The 13,193-nt window shown below is 52.5% G+C and overlaps 5 protein-coding genes across 5 annotated transcripts; all 5 read left to right on the top strand.

The window, feature by feature from the left end:
• Positions 1-340: 340 nt before the first annotated feature.
• DQ04_04761040 (endoplasmic reticulum oxidoreductin) lies at positions 341-1,678 on the top strand (the record flags this gene model as incomplete). The annotated part of the gene is made up of 1 exon (XM_009313774.1): positions 341-1,678. The coding sequence occupies one exon, from the start codon at positions 341-343 to the stop codon at positions 1,676-1,678; it is 1,338 nt and encodes a 445-aa protein (XP_009312049.1).
• A 306-nt stretch (positions 1,679-1,984) lies between these two features.
• On the top strand, positions 1,985-5,992 carry DQ04_04761030 (DNA polymerase I alpha catalytic subunit; the record flags this gene model as incomplete). The annotated part of the gene is made up of 1 exon (XM_009313773.1): positions 1,985-5,992. One exon carries the CDS (start codon positions 1,985-1,987, stop codon positions 5,990-5,992), a length of 4,008 nt encoding a protein of 1,335 aa, XP_009312048.1.
• Positions 5,993-6,411: 419 nt separating this feature from the next.
• Positions 6,412-10,020, top strand: DQ04_04761020 (WDdomain 65; the record flags this gene model as incomplete). The annotated part of the gene is made up of 1 exon (XM_009313772.1): positions 6,412-10,020. The coding sequence occupies one exon, from the start codon at positions 6,412-6,414 to the stop codon at positions 10,018-10,020; it is 3,609 nt and encodes a 1,202-aa protein (XP_009312047.1).
• Positions 10,021-10,367: 347 nt separating this feature from the next.
• DQ04_04761010 (putative protein transport protein Sec23A) lies at positions 10,368-12,203 on the top strand (the record flags this gene model as incomplete). Its single annotated transcript, XM_009313771.1, has 1 exon — positions 10,368-12,203. The coding sequence occupies one exon, from the start codon at positions 10,368-10,370 to the stop codon at positions 12,201-12,203; it is 1,836 nt and encodes a 611-aa protein (XP_009312046.1).
• Positions 12,204-12,843: 640 nt separating this feature from the next.
• Positions 12,844-13,193, top strand: DQ04_04761000 (hypothetical protein; the record flags this gene model as incomplete). Its single annotated transcript, XM_009313770.1, has 1 exon — positions 12,844-13,193. A coding segment is annotated over one exon (350 nt), but the record flags the coding sequence as incomplete, so codon positions are not given.

Raw genomic sequence — 13,193 nt, 5'->3', positions numbered from 1 at the left:
GGGGGGGTTCAATACGGCCGACCCCCTGCCGGGGAAGCCGGGGTGGCGGGGGGCGTCCCGGCAAGGAAAGGCAGAGGGGCGCGCCCCGCGGTGTGGAGAAGGGGGCGCGGGAACGGGCCCCCGCCGGCGCTCGTTTTTTTTTGTTTTTTTGCGCTTCTGCCTGGGGGCTGGGCGTGTCTGTGTTGGGTTGGTGGCTTTGCCTTTGGTGCGATTTTTTTGTTGTCCTGTCGTTCCTTCTGCGGGTGGCGGCGTGCTTCTCAATGGTTTAGCATTCTCCTTTTTTTTTGATATTGGTGTGTGGGGCCAATTGTTCTCGTAAAGAACTGCAAGCCAAGAGGAAATGTTCCGGAAGTTTACATGGTTGGGTTTGCCCATTGTTCTCGGACTCCTTTGTTATGTGGTGTTCATTGAAGATTTTGGTCTCAGAGCCATGACAGGTCAAAAGGCTGTGGTCGAAGAGAATGGGAAGGCTGACAACGCCGAGACGGATCACGAAAGCCACCCACTCGAGGAAAGCTACTGCTGCTGCACACTTGATGAAATAAGTAGAGGTACGGAAGGCGTCACTGATCTCCTGAACAACATCACGAGTCGTCCCTTTTTTCGTTTCTTCAAGGTGAACTTGGAAAAACCATGTCCTTATTGGGCAGTACAACTTTTGTGCACCAGTGAGGAAAATAGTTGTCAGGTGTGTTCATGCGATGCCAATGAGGTCCCTGAAGCTCTGAAGTATCCCCATGATATGAGCGACCCCTCTGTGATTGACTCTCGTGTTTCTTATGCGATTCCAAAGCCAACCAATGTGGATATGTGGGGCATTTGGAGGGAATCTGATGATGCTGCAACGTATGTGGACCTTGTTCAGAACCCAGAAGGAAACACTGGATACTCAGGCCCCATGGCAGGCCGTGTCTGGCAGGCAATCTACAATGAGAATTGCATGACCTATGGTTCTCAGGAAGGTGGATCCAGTGGAGATGAGGAGTGCAAAGAGGAGCAGGTTTTTCGCAAGTTAATAAGTGGCTTACATACCTCCATTACAATGCATGTTGCCGCATTTTTTCACAAGGACAAGGAGGGAAAGTCTCCGCTACGTCAGCTTGGTGTGCTCAAGAATCCGAATATCTCTTTTTTTCCAAACTGTGGAATGTACAGCCGTGTTGTGAATAATGCGGGTTTTGTGAACAACCTCTACGTATTGTACCAGTTTGTTCTGCGTGCACTCACAAAGGCAAAAGAGGTTTTTTTATCGGACGTCAACGCATTCAACTCAGGAGCTGGAGGAGTTGCTACCGCAGAAGACAAGCTTCTTCATACGGAAATCCGTGAACTGTTCAACGCCCACTTGTTGTGCTCTGCAACGTTTAACGAGGCGAAGTTTCTCGAATCCCCAAAGGCTCACAATCTTATTCCTCAAATGAAACGAATGGTGTACAATATCACGAAACTAATGGATTGCGTCACGTGTGAAAAGTGCCGTGCATGGGGAAAGCTACAAACAATGGGCATTGCCACGGCGCTCAAAATTGTAATGCTTCCTCCCAGCGAAGTGTTGGAGCTGGGTCGAGGAGAAAAGGTTTCGCTTGTTAATCTGGCAAGGCAACTTGCAGTTTCGGTGAAAAACGTTCGCATACTCGCCGATGTTTGCAGGCAGCTGGATAAGGAGGAGAAGGTTTGAGGGCTACCTTTTAGTTTTTGTTTGATCACTGATTGTGATGGGTGCTGTTGGTCTGTGCTAGGGGAAACGAGACATATATTGTTGCTGTTCTAAAAGCGACAACATTAAAAGTGATTGTATCTGTTGATGACGACATGACCAGAGAGATGTGCGCATGTTGTAGTTTTGAATCTCGACAAGCTGTTTCATTTTTCTTTTCACCGGTTAGATGCACTGCTGCTGTGAATGGTTTTAGGAGTGGTGGTTTTCTTTTCTTTTGCCTAGATATTTCTTCTTTCCTCTTTTTTAGTCTGTTTTAAAGCAATAATGGAGCAATGGGAAAGCTGCCGCTCGGGGGAGCAGAAACGAGAAAACCGAGCCGCAGTGTCCGCCTTTACCGACTCAGTAGAGGAGCAATGGCAAAAGCTCAAGGAAGAAGCGATGATTGATTCGGGTGACGAAGACGTGATGGAGAGTGGGAGTCTGACATTGCCTACCGAGAGAAAGAAGCGCAAGACAAAGCGGGCTACCAAGGTGACAGTTGCTCCAAAAAGTACCCAGTCACAGCAGCAAAAGCTGGCTCAGTCGATGAGCGCACCGGATATGGAAAAACTGCTGAACAAGTATCGGAACCTTTCCGCTGAAGAAGATGAAGAGGCTGACGTCGACATCACAAAGTTTTTGCAAGATGACGCATTTAACAGTGACGAAGAAGGAGGAGGAGATGACGTTACTGCTGGTGATTTTTTATCATCCTTGATGTCGGGGAAGAACCACACTCTCCAGAAGCTGGTGGAGGAAGAGAAGGAAATTCCATTGGTGAGTCTTGACGATGAGGTTTTCACGTATGAAAAGCAGTCCAACACCTCAAAGGCTGCCCTGAATAGGGGCAACAATGACAAGCGAAATGAGGCCAACTATGTGGTGAGGGATAGCTTTGTAAAGGAATTAAACGTTGTGGGTGAGCTCCCCACGGAGACCCACACTACACCTATACGTGGCTCGAATAGCGCTGCTGTGGAGTGCCCTTCTAGTGGCCTATTTTATTGGTTGGATGCCAAGGAACAGCCTCACATGATGTCTGCCCCAGGAACTGTGCTTCTTTTTGGTAAATTATGCGGGGAGGGTGGAGAAAGTACCACCTGCCGTTCCTGTTGTATCAGGGTTCAAAATGTTCAACGGAATATTTTTTTGCTTCCCAGGGAAGGGTCTTCTGATACCGATGTCGTCCAGGAGATAAACAGCGTCTGCCGGAGGCATGGTATAGAAGAGAGACGAGTAAAATTTGTGGAGCGGTATTATGCCTTTGATGAACCGGGAATTCCTCGCGAGAAGAATCGCTGGGCGAAGCTTCGTTTTCCAGGAAAATATCCTCCTTTTCCTAGCAAGGTGGAGTTTACCAACATCCAGGCTGTTATGGGTGCGTCGCGATCACTTCTTGAGCTTTTCTTAATAAAGAAGAGGCTCATGGGTCCATCCTATCTTCGTCTTGAGAACCTCATCCCAACAACAGAGCGTATTTCACATTGTGACGTGGAGTTTATAGTGGAGACCCCCAAGCATATAAAGGTTGAGGATTCGCCGAGACCTCCACCATCCTTCACTCTTGCGAGTATCCAGCTACACACTCAACTTGACAAAAAAGGTGTGGCAAATGAGGTTGTAGCCGCTTCAATTGCCGTTTACCGCGACGTAAACATTGACGTGGGGACGAAAAAAGCGGTATCAGAGTGTTTTACGGGGGTTCGACAGGTATCACCGGGATCGGTTCTGCCATTGGATCTGGAAAACTATTGTCAGTCAAAAGGATTACCTGGTGTGCGGCGCTTTGCTAGCGAGGGGGCGCTTTTAGCTTGGCTTGCAGCTACACTAGGGGATTTGGATCCTGACATGGTTGTGGGTCATAATATCATTGGTTATACCATGGATATTCTCTTGAATCGCTACCATGAACTGAAAGTCCCCCGCTGGTCTACAATTGGTCGCCTCGATATTAAGCGTTTTCCACGCTTACAGGGCAACACCTCAAATTTAGCGAGTGAAAGGGAGGCATGTGTGGGCCGACTTGTCGTCGACACCTATCTTCTTTCCAGAGAATACTACAAAAGTTCAAACTACAAGTTGTTGTCTTTGTGTGCTCAGATGGAAATCTCGGGTATTGCCAATGGCCAGGTATCCTTTGAACCTGGCTCTACGGTCTTGGACGAACGTGTCATGAAGACATCAACGGATCTCTTCCCCATCTTGTTGCAGCTCTTTAATTGCGCGGTGGTTTCTGTTGATGTGGCTGCTTTTCTTGACGTGATTCCGCTTACGAAACGTTTAACGTCATTAGCGGGAAATTTATGGAGTCGGACTCTATATGGTGCTCGTTCGGAAAGAATTGAGTACCTTCTTCTTCACTCTTTTCACGACCTGAAGTTTGTGACTCCGGACAAGAAGCGGTTTGAGGCAAAGCGGGGCCGAGAGGATGCGGAGGATGAGAGCAAACGCAAGACAAAATATCAGGGTGGTATGGTACTGGAACCACGGAGCGGACTTTATTCCGATTACATTCTTTTGCTGGATTTCAACTCGCTTTATCCTTCTCTCATTCAGGAGTTCAACATTTGCTATACCACCGTTGAGCGAGATGAAAACACCACATCTGCTGAGGTTCCTCCACCTGAGAACCTTATTTGCCGCTCTTGTGCTGCCGAAGGATTGCCGTCACCGTGCTTACACAGATGCATTCTGCCAAAAGTCATTCGAAGCCTTGTGGAGAGCAGGAAAGAGATCAAACGCATCATGAAAAATGAAAAAGACCCTAATAATCTTGCTACACTTGAAATTCGACAGAAGGCTCTTAAACTAACGGCGAACAGTATGTATGGGTGCCTAGGTTTTGAGCATTCACGTTTTTATGCGCAGCCACTTGCTGAATTGGTCACTCGGCAAGGTCGTCTTGCCTTGCAGAATACTGTGGAATTGATTCCACAAATTTCACCGTCGCTAAGAATTATCTACGGTGATACCGATTCTGTGATGATTCAAACTGGTATAAAGGATGACATCAAAAAGGTACGCGAGCTTGGTTTTGATATTAAAAACAAGGTCAATCAACGGTACCAAAGTCTGGAGTTGGACATTGATGGTGTTTTCAGGGCGATGCTCCTACTTAAGAAGAAAAAGTATGCAGCACTGAGCGTCGTAGACTGGCAAGGTGATGGCACTACCTACAAGAAAGAGGTGAAGGGATTAGACATGGTGCGTAGAGATTGGTGTCCACTTTCTCAGAAAATGTCGGATGCGGTGCTTAATAGAGTCCTGAACGCAGAAGGCGGTGAGGACATCCTCGACTATATAATGACATACATGAAGGGCGTCGCGGATCAAGTCCGCTGTGGGGGGAAGTATCCTCTTGAAGATTTTGTCATTTCAAAGAGTTTGACAAAGGAACCGGAGTCGTACCGTGGAACGGCGTTTCCCCATGCCACAGTTGCCCTTCGCATGAAGCAGCGGAAGGAAAATGTTCGCGTTGGGGATCTCATCCCATATGTGATTTGCGAGTCTGAGGACCCTAAAGACAAGGCTTACCACGTGGATGAGGTGCGACGGACTAAGGGGTGTCGTATTGACGTAGAGTGGTATCTGTCGTCACAGTTGTACCCACCTGTGATGCGTTTGTGCGAGTACATCCAAGGATTTTCGCCTCAACAACTGAGCGAGGCGATGGGAATTGCGTACCATGGACAAGCAGAGCGCAGGGATACGGAAACATATACCATAGACGACTTTTCGCACTGCTCTCTCTTCAAGAGCCGTGAGCTGTCCGAGTGTTTTCCAACTGCGCTGCCGTTGCAGGTGCAGTGCACGCATTGCCGCCAGGTTGTTCCGATTGATCCTCACAAGTATATAAACGACATCGTGTCTGATACAAGAAAAGCCCCCCCAACCGCTCTTTTTGAGGTTTACGTCTGCTCCAACTGCAGCTACCCATTGCCCCTCACGTACCTGGCAAACTGTCTGACGCAGATGTGTCACAAGATAATCCAGCAATTTTACCGCTCGGGTGGAAGTGCCGCATCAGTGCGTGCAGTGCGTGCGCAGTTCACATACTTTCGAGCGCTCTTCGACGTTCCACACGCCCCGGGCTGCTCTCCACTCATAAAGGATGCCCACCGCAACCTAGCTCTGCGTTGCCTGGGCACTGACAGAAAACTTTACACGCTAGCTGACGCCAGTCGCTTCCCCGATGTCGAGCCTGTGGACCCTTTATTTGTGTGCGCCGAGAGTTTCTACAAGCGTGTGGATCATTTGTTTGTTCACATAGACAAACTGTTTGCCCCTAATTGAGGCATGCGCTGCATGGGCGCGAGTAATATAGCGAACCATAGATTGCCTTGCATTTGTCTGGGCGGTGATGAGAAAACAACTTCCTTTTTTTTTCTTTGTTTCCGCCTCTTCTTCTGCTGTAATTTGTTCGAGTGTGTGGGCATGCATATGCGTGAGTGAATATATTTACTGAGGCCGCAGAGATTCACATGTGAGACATTCTGGGAACCACATGGGAGACACACTTCCATCGTTTTATCTGTCTTTTGCTCTTGGTGTTTCTTAATTCGTTTTTTTTTTAATTCTTTCAGTCCCAGGGAAAGAGGGTGAGAGGGAAAGGAGGATCGAAAAGGAAAGAAAACGAAATAAAAAGAATCACAGGGTCGGGTGCGCCAGAAAAGGAATAGTGTGTGAGCAAGTGAGTCAGGATTTTGTAGACGATGCGGACCGTTCAAGGCGCGCCGCGCATGATAGAGCGCCGCCACGTTTTTGGCGTATGTGAGAATGTGAAGGATGGATTCCAGTACCTCGACGAGACCAATGTGATGTGGGTCGCGGGGAAGAGTCTTGTCGTGCTCGACACACAGCTGGGTACACAGCAGCTGGTACCGTGCACGCCAAACTGCGAGACCGTCACAGCTATCACGGTGTCCTACAATCGCCGTTTACTGGCCGTTGCGGAGAGTTTCAAGCAGCCCTGCATCGTCATTTATGTATGTGATGTGGCGAGCAGCCCAAAGCTGAAACGGAAGAAGGTGCTGCTGGTGCCGGATCTCGGCTCCACTGAATACGTGTCACTGTGTTTCTCGCAGGATGGGCGATACCTTGTCTCGCTCGGTGGCGCCCCCGAGTGGAACGTTGTATACTGGAGTGTCGAGCGCGCGAAGGTCGTGGCGTCATGCTCCGTACTTGAAGAAGGCGATCAGGGCGGGGGTGAACGGCACCTGCTCAACCAGTGCAGCATCTGCCCGAACGACCCTTCCCTTGTATGTGTCTCTGGTAGCGGCATTGTGAAGTTTTTCATGCTGCAGGATAGCCATCTGCGACCAACTTCGGGGGGCTTGCACGAGCCCGTCACAAACTACCTTGCACATCTGTGGATTCCCGCCGAGAATCGCCTTATTCTGTCGACAGAGAATGGTGATCTCATCTTGATGGAAAACAACGAATACAAATACCCACTCCCACTGTCGCCATCAGACGGGATTTCTATCAACACACTCGTGGCATACAGCAAAGGTTTTATCTGTGGGGGTGATATGGGACTTGTCAGTATTTTTGAGCGAACAGACAACAAGGAGATGTACCGCAAAGTGCGAACGTTCAAGTTTAACAACGATGCGGAGAACATGGGGCCCGCAAGTGAGGTTGTGCCAGTTATTCTCTCCTTCACGCTTTCCCCGCCACCTGCTGAGGAGTACGTTTCTTTCATGACCAGCACAAAACAGCTGTACTCCCTTAACCTCCCCAATGCGGACTTCTTCAAGTCAGATGAGCGCGTGTTTGAGCCAATTGGCCAGCCGTTCCACTCAGGGCCTGTTGTAGGCGTCGATGTGTGCGTTCAGCGACCGTTCGCGGTTACTGCCGGCCGCGATCGTTGCATTTTCCTGTGGAACCTCATCACAGGCATCGTTGAATTCCGAAAACGGTTCCATACGGACATTTACAGCGTAGCTATGCACCCATCCGGGCTACATCTCCTCGTGGGACTCGCGGACGGACTCCGCATGATGAATTTGTACAACAATGATATTCGGGAGTTTAAAAACATTGGAATCCGCTCTTGTATGGAATGCCGGTTCAGCAGCGGCGGCCAGTTCTTCGCGGCTGTACATGCCACAACGATCCATGTGTACTTCACGTACACGTGTGAACTTATGGGCCACCTACGCGGCCACAGTGGTAAAGTGAAGAGTGTTTTTTTCGTTCCCCCAGACGATACGAAGATCGTTACTGTAGGCCTTGATGGTGCTGTATACGAGTTTAACCTCTGTGACTTTCACAAAGTCAACGACAATGTACTCAAATCGATGACATACAACTGTGCGGCGGCTGATGTAGGCACTGTGTGGGCGGCTGGCAATGACCGTAAACTCCGTCAGTTTGATCGCACCAAATTGCAGCAGGTTGCAGACTACGATTTGCAGAACGCCTCTCTGTACTCCATGGCGATTAGTGCCAAGTTGAAGTTGCTCATCGGTGGATGTGAGGATGGAACTGTTCGTGTGTTTAATACGTACCTTGGTGAGAAACTCTCAGCAAATGATCGGGATCGAGAAAACACCACAGGCATCATGATTGAGTCACACAACGCCCACGCCGGAATCGTTTCACGCGTCGCACTTACGTTTGACGAGTCGATGGTGGTGAGCGTGGGCGACGACGGTGCTGTGGTGTTCTGGGACGTTGTGGCACCCTACCGTGGGCCACACAAGGAGGTGGAGTACGCACGGGAGTTATTCATGGCTCGCAGCGACTTGGAGGCGTCGACGAAGGCGGTTGTGACCCTCAACACGGAGACGAACGAGCTTAAGCAGAGAATGCTGCAGCAGCAGATCAAGCGTGACAGGGTCCACGAGGAGCAGATTGCCAAGTTGGACCGAGAGTACGCGGAGGAGCGGGCACGACGGATCGCGCAGTTCGAGGCTCTCAAGGCGGAGAAGAATGAGCAGGCCATTCGCTTCACAGAGTTCATGGCGGAGATGGAGAAAAAAGAGAAAGAGGACCTTCACCGCACCAGAGAGGACTACAGCGTCAAGATTGAGTCATTGCGTGACCGTGCCGATCGTCTGCGGCAGCTCATTGACGAGCGGCAGCGCGAGCACAACGCCCACATCGAGGGGATACGCGAGAATGCGGCGCGAGTGCGTGCTGACGACAAGGAGAACCAGCGACGTATCATACGAGAGATGGATGAACGACATCAACAGCTGTTGCTTGAGAAAGAGGAGGATGAGCGTCAAACCGACGAGTACTGTGCCCTGATTGAGGAAGACACCGATGTGGAGGTGGTTACGCTCAAGGAAGGCGTCGAGAAGCGGCGCAAGGAGCAAGAGGAGGAGGTTGCCGCGCTGCGGGCCGCCAACGATGCACTGCTATCGCGTGAGAATATCACCAAAGCGGACCTGGAGGCGATCAAGGCGGAGGTGCGGGAGAAACTTCGGCATCAGGCGACGCTGGAGGCGCAAATTGAGGCCGCGAAGCGCGACATAAAGGCTCTCACCCACGAGTTCAAGGATCGCGGGGAGACAATTGCGGAGAAGGAGCGGCGCGTGGTTGACCTGAAAAAGAAAAATCAGGAGCTGGAGAAGTTCAAATTCGTGCTAGAGTACAAGATTAAAGAGCTCAAGTCGCAGATTGACCCGCGCGACGAGGAGATACGGCAGGCGAAGAGCCGCCTCGCAGAGATGGGCAAGGAGGCGGATCAGTACACGCACAGCAACGAGCACCTCGTGCTGCAGATACGCAACCTGCGTCAGAAGAAGGCGGGCCAGCAGAAGGAGCTTGAGAAACTCGCGGTGGGCATGCGAAGCTTCGCGGAGTACCAGTCGCGGCTCTGGACGGAGCTGTGTGACCTGCGCGACGAGACGAACCCGCGCAAGCTGAAGGAGTCGGCGAAGCTGCTATTTGACAAGTACACTTCCAACAAGGCCATTGCCGCGACGAAGCCGCTTGCCTCCCGCACGGCAGCAGATGAGGTGCGGGAGTACAACCGCGAGCGCGACCACCTCGAGCGCAACTTCGCGGGGCTGAAGAACAAGGTCAACAAGGACACGGAGAACAACCGCGGCGACAAGTACCGCATCACCACGGAGAACGTTATCCTCATCAGGGAGATCAACGACCTGCGCAAAGAGGCGCGGCTGCTTGCCGGCAAGGCGGGTATGTGGCGCACGGCTGACCCGAACTCCACCTCCGCGTATGAAGACGAGACGGCGCGCGAGGTTGCGATGCAGCGCGTGGAGCTGAGCCGCCTGCGCGAGATTGCAACGAAGCTAGAGGAAAAAGCGCGGGAGAAAAACATCACTCTGCAGCCGCCAACTCTGTAATCCTGCCATGCAAAGGAAAAAAAAAAAACAGCACCAATATAAAGGCAGACGGGGAGAAAGAGAAAAGAGTGACGGCTGACATTGTGGTTGGTGTTTTCTTATTGGTTTCGCGCGGCTATGCTCAGGCCTGGGCCTGCTTGTGTAGGTGTATGTGTGCGTGTGTCATGTAAAGAGAGATGAGCAACAGTACTGCCGCTACGAGTGGTTGCGTGCGTGTGCTTTCCTGTGGCGCCGCCATTTGTGCTACTGCTGTTCGCCCCGACCCCCCCATTGGCTTGCTGCCTATCTGTGGGCAACAGACCGTTTCTTTTATTCCTACTTGCTCTTGACACAGTCCACTGTTAGCGATGCTGTCGCGTTCCATCGGCCGGCTATGTTTCGCCGCGATGGCGGCAGATGCGGCGCGGCGTTACGCCGCCGATCACCGCGATGCCCCGCCTGACGCCGCGTTGTGGCATGACGACACCGCAGCGGAGCGGCTGGCATACGAGCACCACATTCGCAGCCCAGCGTACCGGGAGCTGCACCGGCCGGCGCTGAGCAACGCAGCGATGGGGCTGTACGGCGGCGAGCCTGGCTTCGAGAAGGCGTACCGCGTGTGGGTCGACCCCGATCGCCCGCACATGAAGCACGTCTACAACCAGACGGCGCTCGCGAAGAACCTCCGCTACGCACGTTATGGGTACTTCAAGCGCGACATGCACATCCTTGACATTGACAAGCTCGTGCGGCACGCCCGGCTGCTCCCCACGCCCGGCCGTCTGCTTACAGACTTCTTGTATCAGCGCGTGCCGCTGCCCGACAAGAGCTGTGCTGCCCTCATCCGCTACCAGCGCCAGCAGATTGAGATGCTGGAGGAGTGGGAACGACACAGTAGCTTCCAGTGTGCGGCAGAGATGTTCGAGCGCTTAATTGTGACGAACATACCGCCAGTGGACATTGGTGTGGAGACGCACGCGGAGATGGTGCTCTGTGCCGCTGCGAGCGGCAAATGGGAGGAGGGATGGGACGTCTATGCGGCACGAGCACGTGAGATGGAAGCGGAATCCCCCGATTCCTTTGCGCTGAACACTTACTTCTTTGACGCGCTGCTGACACTCTGCGTCACGGCGCGGCGTATTGAAGAGGGAATGAGTGTCATGGAAGAAACTATCACGCGGAGCTTGCGGCCGCGCTCGACCATGCTAGATAAGGCTATGATGCTGTGCGCCATGGGCGCTGAGAACCTCTCAAAGGAGGCGGAGGCGGAAGCCAAGGCATATGACAATGAAGGGCAGAAGAAGCAGCATCCACAGCAACATAAAGAACGTTGGGAAGAGTTGGAGCGGCGTGGTCTTGAGCTTTGGGCTCTTTATGACTTCTACCAGCTGCCACGGACGACGGCGTCTGTTGAGGCGTACATGCGCATGTGCTGTGCGTTTGAGAAGCCGACACTTGTGCTAAGAGCACAGAGCTTTGCTGACGCCTCTGGAATCCGTCTTTCGATGGAGTGTTTCCACTGGCTGGTCTATGCCCTTCGTGGTGTGGCCGACTTTGGCGACTACGTCATGGATGTCTTCTCTCAATTAACGCCGCGTGGCTTGACGCCGGATATTGCTCTTTTCACTGTGGCGTTTNTGTACTGTGCACTTCAGCGTGACGGGGAGCTTGCGCTTGCCATCTATGACCAACACTTTCTGCACATGAACATGAATCCCACACCGGAGATGACACTTCTCTTCATTCAGGCGTGTACCCACTGTGACGAACCACGCGTGGTGATGCTGGAGCGCTGTGAGGCGATAATACAGCGGCTGGAGTTGGTGGGGAGTAGTGTTGACCACATCTCATTGATCTACGACCAATTCCTTGAGCTATGTGCTCACCTGGGAGCCGTTGCCACGGGATTTGGCGTGCTGAAGCGACTTGTGGGCTTCGGCAAACCCTTTTCCACACGCATGCTCAACTCGCTGCTGCAGGCTAACGCAAATGCGACACCACCGAACGGGTCACTTGGCATGACGGAGGAGATCGTGAGGCTGTTCACCCTCCTCAAGGTGCAGCCAAACAAAGACACCCTCATCTGCGTGAGGTTGTGTGCCGAGGCTTTTGGCGACACACCAGCCATTAAATCCTTCACCGCTGCCATGGAATCGCAGCTTGAAGCCGACGGCGAGACGGTGTCGTATGACNCCAGCCATTAAATCCTTCACCGCTGCCATGGAATCGCAGCTTGAAGCCGACGGCGAGACGGTGTCGTATGACGTGGACATTCCTGTACTGCAAGTCCCGCCGCATGAGCTCCGCCAGCTGCGCACGGAGTGGAAGCTTCAGCCTCGTGACACAGTTCTGCGCCGTTTCGGACAGCATACGAAACCACCGGGCAAGGGCGCGGCGGATGTGGGCAGCATGGTGGGCAGTGTCATCCCGTTTGGTCGCTCCCCTGGTGAGCGGCGTATTTAGTTTGCCATCCTTGCGCCTGTGTGTGTGCCTGCGTGCCTCTGTGCTTGCGCATATATATATATATGTCTTGGAAATGATGCAGTGAAGATCATTGGTGCGATGTGGTACACACATCCATACTTCTTCTCTTTTTCTCCCTTGCTTGCTTTACTAAAGGGAATTAGTGCCGGGGATGCTGCAATGGGAGTGGCCCAAGACGTGGTCTCCGGAGAGTAAAGAGGTGATTCGCACCTCCATTGAGAAAGCCATCCGAAAGTCGATGGAGGGTGGCAAAAACGCACAAATCCGTGGCACGGTGAGTGTGGGCGAGTTGNGGGCTGCATTCCACCGGAGGTTGCGCTCAGTGGCATTCGCGTGCTGTCGGCGGAGCACACTGCGATCATGGTGAAGTTCCGCTACAATGGCGACTTCTCGGTGCAACTGTGCGGCCTGGAGATCAACCTCGACACGGTTGGGGCAAGCGCGGAGGAGGCGGATGAAAACTACGCTCTGCCGTTTTTTTGCCCCTTTGAGATGACGCTGCAGGGCATAAACCTTGACGGGATGGTTTCCATCGAGGTGTTCCACGAGCTGGAGGAGGACCCGCAGCAAGGACAAGACTGTGCTGTTGCTGTGCACACAGCAGTCGCGCCGCGGGTTGGAAAGAGCTCCAGCTTGCGCCCGCCCCGGTCCGCCCGCTCGGCGTCTGCGCGCGGCCGCTCTGGGTACGGTGTGCTGCTCGGCAGCGGCGG

The sequence above is a fragment of the Trypanosoma grayi genome, assembly GCF_000691245.1.
Source record: "Trypanosoma grayi strain ANR4 Tgr_476_V1, whole genome shotgun sequence".
Classification (NCBI taxonomy): Eukaryota; Euglenozoa; class Kinetoplastea; order Trypanosomatida; family Trypanosomatidae; genus Trypanosoma; species Trypanosoma grayi.
Note: the sequence above shows the minus strand (reverse complement) of the source record. Positions and strands in the feature narration are given on the sequence as shown.